At 39.7% G+C, this 14,961-nt stretch overlaps 1 protein-coding gene across 1 annotated transcript; it reads right to left on the bottom strand.

The window, feature by feature from the left end:
* Positions 1-540: 540 nt before the first annotated feature.
* Positions 541-11,064, bottom strand: LOC109221365 (putative late blight resistance protein homolog R1B-16). The gene is made up of 3 exons (XM_019385842.1): positions 10,949-11,064; positions 1,119-1,862; positions 541-983 (listed from the first exon to the last, which is right to left on the bottom strand). Exons 2-3 carry the CDS (start codon positions 1,718-1,720, stop codon positions 824-826), a joined length of 762 nt encoding a protein of 253 aa, XP_019241387.1. The 5' UTR covers positions 1,721-1,862; positions 10,949-11,064; the 3' UTR covers positions 541-823.
* Positions 11,065-14,961: the final 3,897 nt, after the last annotated feature.

Below are 14,961 nucleotides of genomic sequence, written 5' to 3'. Positions count from 1 at the left end.
GATGTGGAAGCTCCTTTTTCGTGCAAGATCGTCAGACCTTCGGATGGGGAAGGTGAGATCTCTGCACCCGGTGTGATTCTAGGGGTTGCATTCAGGATGCCATCGTCACTGGCCTCGTTTAGAGGGCCAAGGAGATTGGTAGTGACACCCAATATAGCTTTCGATCTTGTGTTATTTTCGGCCATTTTCTATTTTTTTTTTGAAGTGTAGAGAGTGGTAGTTGGTTGATCTCTAGGTGGATACTATGGTTTTGATTCTCGAAATCTCCACAGACGGCGCCAAATTGTTTGGCTCAAAAGTTAACAATATACTTTGTAAGCTAAAAAAAATAATCAAAAGTAGAAAACGGGTAAATCGTAATCAAATATAATAATCCTAGAGATGCAAAGATGATAATATTATTGTAGATCTAGTATTGCAAAGAGACAGTATGAACTCAATAAGATGCGTTCGTTTGAAGTAGAGATAGAGAGAGAAAGCCAGAAAAATGGAGAGAGTTGTATTAGATCAGATGCCCCTTTTTACAATGTGAAGGTCTCTTTTATATAATAGGAGACCTTCCTCGAAAGAATCAAAAAGTTACAAAGATAGGTAACGTCTCCCTAGTGAAGACATTGAGTCCTAAATGGTGTCGCTTTTGCCCCCACGGTCGAGTCGTACCCACTACGTTGGTAGGCGTGCACTCATTGGGCGTACCCACTGGCGTAGAGATGCTGAGGGTCAAATTTGACCCTATACAATATGAAAGCTTTTAATGGAGAGAGAAGCAAGCAGGAGCGAGAGGCATAATCAGAATGGAAGGTGCTTGCCTTCTAAGAAAAGCTCATGCTTTTTCTGCTTCTTCTTGTCCTTTCTCTTTTTCTTCTGCTTCTCCTTTTGCAGTTGCTGCTTCTTCTTCTCCTGTGTCTTTTTCTTCTGCTTCTACTTCTGATGCTGCCTCTTCTTCTACTTCTTTCTCTTCCTCTTCTTTTTCTTTTTGTTCCCTTTTTTAACAACAATAACCATATGTTTGACATAATGAATTGAACTCATAAATTCAGTTAGTTTATCAAGAAAAAAATTAAGGGTTTATCAAATATCAAGAAAGAAAAAATTAAAAAGTAAAAAGAAAGACATACCGAGAGTAAATATAGACCTTGAGGTTGTCATATCCTGTTGTTGCTTCTACTTCTTCCACAATCTCCAAAGCTGAAGCCTTGAGATTATCATCACAATCGATCACCTTGATTGATTTAAGTGTTCCAATTTCCACAAAACTTTCAGGAATCTTCTCAAGCAATTTAACAGATCGTAGCACTAAACTCTCAAGCATGGGAAATGATGATGATTTTGAGACATGCCATACCATAAGCTGAACACCTCGAAATAAGATTTTGAGTACCGGGAACTCCATATCTCTCACGTCCCACTCATCTTGCTCGAATTTACACCCTTCATATATCAGTCTTTGAAGGTTGGGTAACCCAGCGATTGTGGAAGTTGCACTTGCTGGTATATTAACTTGGCGGAGGATCATCTCTTTGAGACTTGAAGGAAAATAATACTTGGTGATATTACACATCGGACCAAGCACGAGGGATTGAAGCTGTGTAAGAACATCCAATTTCGGAACGAGAGACTTAGCTTCATCAATATCATTATCAGCTATCATGAGGAAAAACTTTTGAAGATTGGGAAACCTCCCATCCATTAACTCTATATCCTCACGAAGTAAACACATGCCTTTAACAACATCATCCTCAAGCCCCACGGTTTCTCTTCAGTACTTGGTGTCGTAGCAATCTCATTAATGTTGACATTCTCCATCCTAATTAGCTTGATCTCTTTTCGGGTTAAATGCTTGATGTCAGAGAGCAGTATACCTAACATGAGTAATAGCAATGACCAGTAAGTGTAGAAAAAAATGGTAATGCTCCAGTTAGACTTAACTTGTAGAAACCCATTAGGAACTCTTAATATAATTACAAACAAATCCAGCTTATTAAAATTCAGAATTCCGTCTTGTATGACTTATATTTAAAATCCCATATATTTCAAAATAAATGAAATACATAATACATATACAATCAATAACAACACTGTATGAGTATAAAACATTGTTTTCTTAATTTAATTTTGAAACAAAAAAGAACTCATTGAAGTTTAAAAGCTGCCACCATGGGGTAACGTCAACCTCCAATCTCAGAACAAGGAAAAATGATTTATATTCTCAGAACAATTCAACCTTCCGTCTATCAGGAGCGTAGAGCTTCTAATCTGTAGTGATGTAAGTTTAATCTATTATTAGAGAGAAGGAAAAGGGCTTTCACATTGAAGAATGACTTATTACCAACTAATTAATAACAACTGTGAATTATTGAGAAATATAATATTGACCATATTCTGACTACAGATTTTAATTTATTAACGCCAGCTAGCAGTATATGTATAATTGAGTTTCGAATTCTGTAATCAGGGACGTATCTTAATTAAAACACATAATCATATCCTATGTCAAGTTATTCAATGATTTAGCTGGTGAATTCGAGGTAGTCTTTTAATTTTACGTTATTGCCCCTACCATCCAAACTCAAAAGTATTAGATTCTATTTGTAAAGCCACCCGGTAATTGGAATTAGTATAATTACAAGTGTATTGTTTGGTTGCACAAGTATAATTACATAGTTAGATTAAATTTTAAATAAAGTAATTATCAAAACTTAAAAGTTAATATAATAAATATATGCCTACAAATGATTTTNAGTTTCATCCCGTACCTTCTCAATATCTCGAAGGTTTCTTTCAGATGGTCGATGTGGTCCTCTTTTCTTGTCGACTTTACCAGCATGTCGTCGATATAGACTTCCATAGTCTTACCGAGCTGCTCTTTGAACATTTTGGTGACCAGTCTCTGGTACGTAGCCCCTTCATTTTTGAGCCCGAAGGGCATTACCTTGTAGCAGTAAGTCCCTTGGTGGGTGATGAAAGTTGTCTTCTCTTGGACCTCCTCGGCCATCATGATTTGATTGTAGCCGGAGTAGGCGTCTAGGAAGCTCAGTAGTTCATGTCCTGCAGTGGCGTCGATCAGTTGGTCGATGTGGGGTAGTGGGAATGAATCTTTTGGGCATGCCTTGTTCAGATCGGTGAAATCCACACACATTCTCCACTTCCCGTTTTTCTTTTTGACCATGACAACATTGGCGACCCACTCGGGATACTTTGATTCTCTGATGGAGCCGTTGGCCAGTAGCTCGTCTACTTCCTTACCGACCGCTTTATTGATGGCGGCGTTGAATTTTCTCCTCATCTGTCGCACGAGCGGATGTAATGGATCGACATTCAGCTTGTGGGTGGCGATGTCTCGCGGGATTCCCGGCATATCTAAATGGGAAAAGGCGAACAAATCTGCATGGTTAGTTAAGAATTCACAATACTTACTTGGGTTGGCGAGACCTTGCCTGATATAGGCTTTCTTCGTAGGATCGGTTTTGTCCAATTGGACTGGGTCGAGATCTTCGACCGTTGCTTTACAGGCTTCCACAACGTCGGGGTCTTTGATGGCGTCCGTTGTCGGGTTGACCTTAGTCCCCGACACGGCTAATTGTTATGCCTCCGCGCTCGCACCCTTTAGCTGTTGGGTGTGGGCGCAGTCTTGGGCTATTTTGTAGCATTCTTGTGCGGTGCGTGGCTCGCCTTGAATAATGAATACTCCCCATGGGGTAGGGAATTTGATCACTTGGTAGAGGCTTGAAGGGACCGCCACGGGCGTCCTATGATGACGTTGTACGCCGTTTCTTGGTTCATCACGTGGAAAGTTGTTTCCAGCGTGACTCCCCCCGCTAAGACGGGTAGTGCTATTTCTCCGGACGTCCGTTGCACTGCATTGTTAAAACCGGTTAGTGTTATGCAGCGCGATATTACCCTATCCTCGAGTCCCATTTGTACGAGGACCCTTGGGTGGATAACTAAAGCATCATAATGAGGGAAAGATAAACCGTCGGCATCAGACTTATCGAAGGTGATACTATCTTCGAAGTCGTCATACCGTTCATGGGCGATGGTCCGCTTTAGTCTGTGTGTGGTGGCGAGCTTGACGTGATTGATCACTGACTCGTCGCCGCCTCCGACGTCATGTTTATCGTGCGCGCTGGGGAAGGTGGCTTTGGCGGCCCTTGGGGTTGTTCCCGTCCGCGTGCAAAGTTGATTTTCCCTTTGTCACTGAGTAACTCCCTCAGGTATCCCTGGTTCAGCATCCTGACCACCTCTTGCCGTAGGTCTATGCAGTCTTCGGTTTTGTGCCCTCGTTCCTGATGGAACTCACATAGGGCGTTTGATTTCCTTGTGGCAGGGTCTGATTTCATGTTCTGCGGCCAATGCACCTTGGTGCCCAGCTTTTCCAGTGCGTACACTATTTCTGAAGGAGATACACAAAATTTATGGGCCGTTAATAAAGGGGGCGTACCTCTTTCGTTTCGGAATGGGGAGACGTGTCGCTGTAGCGCGTCTGTATGCCTTGGTGGCGGATGGGAGGATCTGGTGTATGGCTGATGTCGATCTCTATTGGAGCGGGGGAGTTGTTCTCGTCGTCCTTCGTTCCGTCGATCTCTCCTCGTTTCCGAGTGTATCGCTGTTAGCCGTTGGGTTGGCCCATTAAGATCGTCCTCGTCCGCTCGTACCTCGGCGCAATAGGCGTTGTGGATTTCCTCCCATGTGGTAGGGGGATATTTCATGAGGCGGCTCAGCAGCTTCTTGGTTGTCCTCGAACCATCTCTGCTTAGCCCGTTTTGGAAAGCGGCGACTGCCATACCTTCCGATACGTTTGGTAGACTCATCTTTACCCTGTTAAACCTTGCCAGGAAGTCCCTGAGTCCCTCTCCTGTGTTTTGCCTGACGGCGAAGATGTCGTTGACCCTGGCCTCCGCTTTCTTCGCGCCTGCATGGGCTGTGACGAACTTATCCGCCATTTCCTCGAACGTTGATATTGCCTTAGCCGGTAGCTGAGAGTACCATGTTAAGGCCCCTCCTGTCAACGTCTCGCCAAACTTCTTCAGCAGTACCGACGGTACCTGTTCTTTCGATAGGTCGTTGCCCTTCACAGCGGTGACGTAGTGGATCAGATGATCCTCGGGATCTGTGGTTCCGTCATATACCCTTAAGTAAGGTGGCATTTTGAAGGATTTTGGGGTGGAGTGAGGGGCAGCTTCTTCAGTGTATGGTTGTTCAACGAACCTCCCCACGTCGCGTTTTGGTAGCAACTTGGGAGCACCGGGGATCTTGTCGACCCTCTCCCGATGTTCCTTCATCTGACCGCGGAGCGCCTTGTTTTCATTTGTCATTTCTTCCATCTTCTTTAGGATGGCTGTTAGCATGCCATCGTTGGTCTGTGTCTCGATGGGTTTGTTATTCGCTAGTGTAACTTCCGGTTCGCTCACGGTAGCAGTGGTACCTACCGTTGGTGTACATCCGATGTTACTTTGTGGTGACCTCTCAACCAAGCCACTTAGAGCGCTTGTTAGCCATCTTTCCAGTAGCTCTTTGACCGCTGAGGGTGCTTCCGTAACCGCGGATGTGGAAGCTCCTTTTTCGTGCAAGATCGTCAGACCTTCGGATGGGGAAGGTGAGATCTCTGCACCCGGTGTGATTCTAGGGGTTGCATTCAGGATGCCATCGTCACTGGCCTCGTTTAGAGGGCCAAGGAGATTGGTAGTGACACCCAATATAGCTTTCGATCTTGTGTTATTTTCGGCCATTTTCTATTTTTTTTTTGAAGTGTAGAGAGTGGTAGTTGGTTGATCTCTAGGTGGATACTATGGTTTTGATTCTCGAAATATCCACAGACGGCGCCAAATTGTTTGGCTCAAAAGTTAACAATATACTTTGTAAGCTAAAAAAAATAATCAAAAGTAGAAAACGGGTAAATCGTAATCAAATATAATAATCCTAGAGATGCAAAGATGATAATATTATTGTAGATCTAGTATTGCAAAGAGACAGTATGAACTCAATAAGATGCGTTCGTTTGAAGTAGAGATAGAGAGAGAAAGCCAGAAAAATGAGAGAGTTGTATTAGATCAGATGCCCCTTTTTACAATGTGAAGGTCTCCTTTATATAATAGGAGACCTTCCTCGAAAGAATCAAAAAGTTACAAAGATAGGTAACGTCTCCCTAGTGAAGACATTGAGTCCTAAATGGTGTCGCTTTTGCCCCCATGGCCGAGTCGTACCCACTACGTTGGTAGGCGTACACTCATTGGGCGTACCCACTGGCGTAGAAGATCGCTGAGGGTCAAATTTGACCCTATACAATATGAAAGCTTTTAATGGAGGAGAAGCAAGCAGGAGCGAGAGGCATAATCAGAATAGGAAGGTGCTTGCCTTCTAAGAAAAGCTCATGCTTTTTCTGCTTCTTTGTCCTTCTCTCTTTTTTCTGCTTCCTTTTGCAGTTGCTGCTTCTTCTTCTCCTGTGTCTTTTTCTTCTGCTTCTACTTCTGATGCTGCCTCTTCTTCTACTTCTTTCTCTTCCTCTTCTTTTTCTTTTTGTTCCCTTTTTTTAACAACAATAACCATATGTTTGAACATAATGAATTGAACTCATAAATTCAGTTAGTTTATCAAGAAAAAAATTAAGGGTTTATCAAATATCAGAAAGAAAAAATTAAAAAGTAAAAAAGAAAGACATACCGGAGTAAATATAGACCTGAGGTTTCATATCCTTGTTGTGCTTCTACTTCTTCCACAATCTCCAAAGCTGAAGCCTTGAGATTATCATCACAATCGATCACCTTGATTGATTTAAGTGTTCCAATTTCCACAAAACTTTCAGGAATCTTCTCAAGCAATTTAACAGATCGTAGCACTAAACTCTCAAGCATGGGAAATGATGAATGATTTTGAGACATGCCATACCTAAGCTGAACACCTCGAAATAAGATTTTGAGTACCGGGAACTCCATATCTCTCACGTCCCACTCATCTTGCTCGAATTACACCCTTCATATATCAGTCTTTGAAGGTTGGGTAACCCACGATTGTGGAAGTTGCACTTGCTGGTATATTAACTTGGCGGAGGATCATCTCTTTGAGACTTGAAGGAAAATAATACTTGGTGATATTACACATCGGACCAAGCACGAGGGATTGAAGCTGTGTAAGAACATCCAATTTCGGAACGAGAGACTTAGCTTCATCAATATCATTATCAGCTATCATGAGGAAAAACTTTTGAAGATTGGGAAACCTCCCATCCATTAACTCTATATCCTCACGAAGTAAACACATGCCTTTAACAACATCATCCTCAAGCCCCACGGTTTCTCTTCAGATACTTGGTGTCGTAGGCAATCTCATTAATGTTGACATTCTCCATCCTAATAGCTTGATCTCTTTTCGGGTTAAATGCTTGATGTCAGAGCAGTATAACCTAACATGAGTAATAGCAATGACCAGTAAGTGTAGTGTAGAAAAAAATGGTAATGCTCCAGTTAGACTTAACTTGTAGAAACCCAATTAGGAACTCTTAATATAATTACAAAACAAATCCAGCTTATTAAAATTCAGAATTCCGTCTTGTATGACTTATATTTAAAATCCCATATATTTCAAAATAAATGAAATACATATACATATACAATCAATAACAACACTGTATGAGTATAAAACATTGTTTTCTTAATTTAATTTTGAAACAAAAAAAACTCATTGAAGTTTAAAAGCTGCCACCATGGGGTAACGTCAACCTCCAATCTCAGAACAAGGAAAAATGATTTATATTCTCAGAACAATTCAACCTTCCGTCTATCAGGAGCGTAGAGCTTCTAATCTGTAGTGATGTAAGTTTAATTATTATTAGAGAGAAGGAAAAGGGCTTTCACATTGAAGAATGACTTATTACCAACTAATTAATAACAACTGTGAATTATTGAGAAATATAATATTGACCATATTCTGACTACAGATTTTAATTTATTAACGCCAGCTAGCAGTATATGTATAATTGAGTTTCGAATTCTGTAATCAGGGACGTATCTTAATTAAAACACATAATCATATCCTATGTCAAGTTATTCAATGATTTAGCTGGTGAATTCGAGGTAGTCTTTTAATTTTACGTTATTGCCCCTACCATCCAAACTCAAAAGTATTAGATTCTATTTGTAAGCCACCCGGTAATTGGAATTAGTATAATACAAGTGTATTGTTTGGTTGCACAAGTATAATTACATAGTTAGATTAAATTTTAAATAAAGTAATTATCAAAACTTAAAAGTTAATATAATAAATATATGCCTACAAATGATTTTCTATAAGTACAAATGATATTAGATTTGGTAATTAAGATGCATATTTTTTCTTGAATATATATATATATATATATATATATATATATATATATATATATATATATGTAAAATCATATATTTATAACCAATATTGTAAAAATAATTGGTATATATTTTCTAAATTAATAATATTTAGTTTAATTAATTTAAAAAACTAAAAACATACATTTTGTAAGAACATCATGGAATGCATGTTTGATAAAGTAAATTAATGTTTATAAATATAATGTCATAATATTATTCAAATGTTTGACAAAACTAGTCTATCAATGCTAACTAAAAAATGAACAACATGCAGTGTTGAATAACAAGCCAATACTACTAAAACAAGTAAACTGGAACCATATATATAACACAATTTCAAAATCCAAAAAAAGAAAAGAAAAATAGTTTTAACATATGTCCAATTCTAACATAATAAAAATAAATTCCAATATTACAATTTAAGATTAGCAAACATAAAAGTTTATAACCTTATTCAACAATAAAATTCTACTTTAATGACATCACTACGGCGGATTCATCAGTAACAGAGTAAGATGAAGAAGGGACGGAAGAAAAATTTAGTCCTGGTGCAAATGAGACAAGGTGGCTAAACTGATACAGGGTGAACACTGAAATGAACCTGCTATTCGAGAATTATTGCCACAAGATATTGCTTATCATGTGGTGCAGTAGCTGCCTTTGGTAATGAATCATGCAGAGAAGGACAGGGCTTTTGGGATGCAGAACTCAACAAGACACTATTTGTTATATGGAGCAGAGTGCTGGCCATTTAAGACGCGTATGTCCGGATGATGAAAGTAGCAGAAAAGAGAATGTTGAGATGAATATGTAGGCATATTAGGGGAGATAGGGCCAATAATAAAGATATTTTGGACAAGGTTGGGGCCCCCTGGAGGAGAAAGTGCGGGAAGTGAGACTGAAATAGTAGGGACATGTGAAGCGGAGATGCTTAGATGCCCCAGTAAGAAGGTGTGAGAGGTTGAACATACATACGTAGGTTTCAGGAGGGATAGAGGAAGGCCTAAGAAATATTGGGTAGAGGTGATTAGGCAAGACATGACGCATCTTCAGTAAGCTGAGGACATGATCATTGATAAGAAGTTGTGAAGGTCGAGGATTAATGTAAAAGGTTAGTAGGTAATATAGCGTCCGACTCTTCCATACCGATAGCTTTAGTGTGACTCTTGTTCTGGCTATCCTAGGACCGCTATTATTACATGTCGTTGCTTCAATTTCAGTCGGTTACTATCTTGTTGTTGGCTCTGTTTTTTTTCATAACGTTTTCTTGATTTGTTATTCATTTATTTACTACTGTGACTATGCTTACTTGAGCGAGGGTCTCTCAAAAATAACTTTTCTACCTGCACAAAGTAAGAGTAAGGTCTGCGTACACTCTACTCTCCTCAGACCCTACTTGTGAGAATTCACTTGATATGTTGTTGTTGTAGTATATTTAGCTTTATTTATCAATTTATGAAAATCGTGAACAAAGACAACGTGGGGAAAAAGACAAAAAATTAAAACTGAAAAGAAACTGAATAGGAAAAATCAAAGTTAAAGAGCCAAAACACTAGGGATCTATGAGAGATAATTCAAATGGTTTTAACAATTTGAAAGGATTTAATTGAATGGGAATCAATAAAAGAGAATAATTTTTCAAGAGAAGAAAATGGTGTGAGATGAGGAAGGAGAATGGAGGATGGGGTGTGGGGGAGGGGTGGGGTAGGGGGTGGGGGTTTGAAAGAGTAGCCAAATAATGTTAAAAAGAAAGGAAGAAATTAAAATTGTGACATGTGTCATCTAAATAAGGATTGGGATAAAAAATTAAAAGTTGAACGCGCTTATAGTTTTTTTGTTAAGCATTCACGTGTCAAGTTGCAAAGGAAATGTGTCTTTGCATATTTGACTATTTAGTTTCCAAATTCGAGCATTGAATACTAGAAGAATTGTTTAATTTAGAACCTAGTAACTTAAAAAGATTAGAATCTCGAAGCCATAAATTTGAAATACTAGCTCCGTCTCTGCATTTCAGCTTATATATGACGGTACATAATTGTACCCAAATTTTAATTAATTGAGAAGAAAAACTTTTTGCACATAAAAAGTAGTCTTAGAGCTTATGATCTAAGCATGTCATGACAGTTTTATGGTTATAAGCTCAAACCAATAATGGTACAATGTTGAAATTTTAGATGTCATATGAAATAGAGCAACAAGACTACACTATAACCAATTATTATATAATTAAGTAAATAAATATATATTCTTTCTAATAGATTAAACTTCTAGAGTTATAAACGCATAATTCGATTGATCACAACCGTGTAAAGGACATACGAAAGGCATAATTATGATCATACAAGTATAACACCTCAACAATTTAAACTTTTAAATATGATGATCTCACAATTCAATAACAACAATTGGCTCTTGAAATGAAGAAAATACAAATTAGACAATTGTTTCGGAAGAAGTTAATTTTCCATGGTAAACAAGTAACATTGAACAATAATATATAATATATATATATATATATATATATATATATATGTGTGTGTGTGTGTGTGTGTGTTTATTGATAAATCAAAAGGTTATATAATTCTGTAAACTCTATAGACTCTCACCTTCAAGGCTTCTACCCCGCACCAAGCTATGCCTTCTGTGTCTTTGATTGCTTAGCTTGCTTCCCGTAAAGATAATGCTAAGGATTTAGCAATGGTTGACGATTTTAGAGGGTAAAGCCTAGAGAAGGAATATATATATATATATATATATATATATATATATATATATATATATATATATATATATATATATATATATATATATCACTCTGAAGTTATACCAATAATACAAGATACCTAATGTTCCAGCTGGATCCATTGACTTTGTGTTCAAGTGGTGATTTGATTAATCATCCATCATTTATTCCAAGGTCTATTCTAATAATATGATACCATTATTAATAAAGTTTTTAATACAGAAGTGTCAATGAAATTAAATGGTTCACTATGACCTCTTTTTGGGTCGGGATGGGTTAGGAGGCACTGTAATTGTATTGATAACCTTTCGTATATAATATATTCCGTAATTATGATTAAGTGATATGTATATTAAAGAATACATTCTTTTTTATATAGGATTTTCCCCTTAATTATGATAAAATGATATGCATATTAAAGGATAAATACCTATGTACTTTTCTTTCTATGTGAGTAGTTGTAAGTTTCTTTCTCTCGGATGCTTCCTTCAAGTAGCAAGTACACATGGTATATACAGAAAAAATGCAAGACCTCTATCTCTCTCTCTCTCTTTGTCGGAATTCCGTGTAAAGAGGGGGATTATATATTGGCCACTATGTGTAATGCTTAGGGGTAGTTTGGTAGGATTTTGTAATTACGGCCGGTCGTTTTGAGAATCGTAACCCTGTTCATCCATTTTTTTTTGTTTCATTTGTGTTCTTCATCTATATTATGTTGTACCGGGTTAGTTGGTTCGGGTCCGAAGTGGTTTCGGAGTGAATTGAGACACATAGTCTCTTATTTGGAAGCTTAAGTTGGAAAAGTTGACCGGATGTTGACTTATGTGTAAAAGATCTCGGATTTGAATTTTTATGGTTCTGTTAGATCCGTTAGATGATTTTGGACTTAGGAACGCATCCGGAATGTGATTTGGAGGTCCGTGGTAGAAATAGGCTTGAATTGGCGAAAGTTAAAATTTTGGCGATTTTGGCCGTCAGTGGAAATTTTGATATCGGGGTCGGATTGGATTTACGGAAGTTAGAGTAGGTTCGTGGTGTCATTTCTAACTTGTGTGAAAAATTCAAGGTCATTCGGACGCGGTTTGATAGGTTTCGGCATCGTTTGTGGAATTTGCAAGTTTATTAATTCTTAGGCTTGAATCCGGGTGTGATTTTAGTGTTTTGATATTGTTTTGAGTGATTCGAAGGTTCGTCTAAGTTCGTATGATGTTATGGGACGTGTTGGTATGTTTGTTTGAGGTCCCGAGGGCCTCAGGTGAGTTTCGGGTGGTTAACGAATCAATTATGGCCTTTGAGAGATAGCTGATCCACTGGTATTTTGTTGTTGCTGGTTTCCTCTTACGCATTCGCGAGGCAGGTCTCGCATTCGCAAAGAGTACCTGGAGATCGAGGGGGAATTATTCTTCGCGTTCGCGAAGTAAGGGACGCGTTCGCAAAGGTTCAGGAGTAGAGTGCATCGCGAACGCCAGAGGAGTATCGTGTTCGCGAAGAAGAGAAGAGGCAGCTGGGAACCCCATTTATTTGATTTACGCGTTCGCGAGGGGCGGTCGCATTCGCGATTGTTTGAACTGGTAAAGCTTCACGTTCGCGAAGCATAGGTCGCATTCGCGAAGATTAAATTTGAGAGGCAGTCCAAGTGGTATACGCGAACGTGAGTGTGCTGTCGCGTTTGCAAAGAAGGAATCTGGGCAGGCAGTATTATATTTCAAAATCGAGGGTTTGAACCCATTTTTCATATTTTGAGCTAGAGATCACGGATTTGGGCGATTTTTTAAGGTATTTTCAGGGAGCTGATTGGGGTAAGTGTTTCTCACTTGATTTTGATTAGATTCCATGTTTATATCTTGATTTTTATCATCTAAATTGTGATTTGGGATGAAAATTTGGGGAAAAAGTGGAAGGGTGCTTGAGATGGAATTTTGAGGTTTTGAAGGGGATTTTGTTGTCGGATTTGAGTAAATTTGGTATTGTTAAGTGAATGGGCTTTCGGGTTTTGTAACTTTTGTCGGATTCCGAGAGGTGGGCCCGGGGGCCAGGTTTGAGCCAATTTCGGGTTTTGAGTCCAATTTAGTAATTTTTCTTGTGGAATTGATTCCTTTAGCACATATAAATGGTATTGTACTGCTTGTGGCTAGATTCGGGACGTTCGGAGGCCGATTCAAGAGGCAAGAGCATTAAGGAGTAATTTGCTCGGATAGAGGTAAGTAACAGTTATAAATCTGGTCCTGAGGGTATGAAACCCCGGATTTTGTGTCATATGACTATTTTGGAGGTGACGCACATGCTAGGTGACGGGCGTGTGGGCGTGCACCGTAGGGATTGTGACTTGGTCCGTCCCGTGAGACTGTAGAATCGATTAGCCTACTATTTACTACGTGTTCCCTCTGTTTTTATCGAAATTGACTGCACTTCGGGTTAGAAATCATGTTTAGGCCTTATGATATCACTGTTGAGACCCGTGAGGTCGTGTACTTTCTGAATTAATTGCTAATTGTTGTTTTGTTCTCAATCAGGATATTACTTGCGTATTTTACCTCTGTCCCTTCGTATTCGTCATTGATACATGTTATTATCTCTGTTTGGGCTGAATTATATGCTTTATGAGAGCCCGAGGGAGTGGTGAGGTTGGTGACTGAGATAGGGCCTGAGTGCTGAGCTGTGAGCTATATGAGTGTATATGGATCGAGTTGTACGCCGCAACGAGCCTCAGGGCTATGTATGTATATATATTGGATCGGGTTGCACGCCGCAGCGAGCCTTCGGGCTAATTATCTATATTGGATCGGGTTGCACGACGCAACGACCCCTATGGATGTTAATATATTAGATCGGGCTGCACGCTGCAACGATATAGCGCTTGGGCTGAAGGAGCCCCTCCAGAGTCTATTACTTACTGAGTTGGAAGTACTTACGTTACTCCCTGCACCTTGTGTGCAGATTCAGGTGACACTGGTCGCGGAGGTCGTTGAGTTCGTGCGCAATTGGCTATCGGAGACATACGGGGTAATTGCCAGCGTCCGCAGCCCTTGTCTCTCCCTCCATTTTTTTTTTCTGTTTTTGCATTAGTGGACTATTGTAAATTGTGATTCTAGACTACTTTTAGATTCTCATGACTTAGTGACACCCCGATGTCGGGCTATCTTTTTCCGCAATTTTATTTTGAGTTCAACTCTTTTATGAAGTTTCTATTATGAAAAAGCTTGACTTAACTTTTAATGAAATATCAAAGTGTTTTTGAAAGGTGTCGGCTTGCCTAGTCCCATGATAGGCGTCATCATGACAGGTTAGAGTTTTGGGCCGTGAAAGTTGGTATCAGAGCCTAGGTTACATAGGTCTCATGAGTCATGAGCAGGTTTAGTAGAGTCTTGCGGATCGGTACGAAGACGTCTATACTTATCTTCGAGAGGCTGCAGAACCCTTAAGAAACTTCACATTCTTGAATTCTTATCGTGCGAACCTGATGATTCTGGTAACTAAACTTGTGTTATTCTATTCTCTCACATATCGTAAGGACACGCGCTACTGGTTAGGACAGACAACCACCAGTAATACCAGTTGAGGCCGCGAGAGGCCAAGTTCGCATTAGAGGTCGTGGTGGGGGCAGGGGTGCAGCCCGCACACCAGTCAAGGTAGCACCTGCAGATCCACCAGTTGCCCCAGTTCAGGATCAAGTCCCGATTGTGAATGCACCGGCGGGACCAGCTCAGGCACCAGTTGTGCTCTTCGTGATTCCAGGTCATCAGGAGACCTTAGCTCAGATTTTGACTATGTGCACCAGTCTTGCTCAGGCGGTCTCTGGTTTTACTACAGCAGCCACTTCCCAGGCTGGGGGAGGTACTCAGACTCCCGCCGCCCGTACACCAGAGCAGGTGGTAC

This window comes from Nicotiana attenuata, unplaced genomic scaffold, assembly GCF_001879085.1.
Source record: "Nicotiana attenuata strain UT unplaced genomic scaffold, NIATTr2, whole genome shotgun sequence".
Classification (NCBI taxonomy): Eukaryota; Viridiplantae; Streptophyta; class Magnoliopsida; order Solanales; family Solanaceae; genus Nicotiana; species Nicotiana attenuata.
This window is presented reverse-complemented; position numbering and strand designations above follow the sequence as displayed.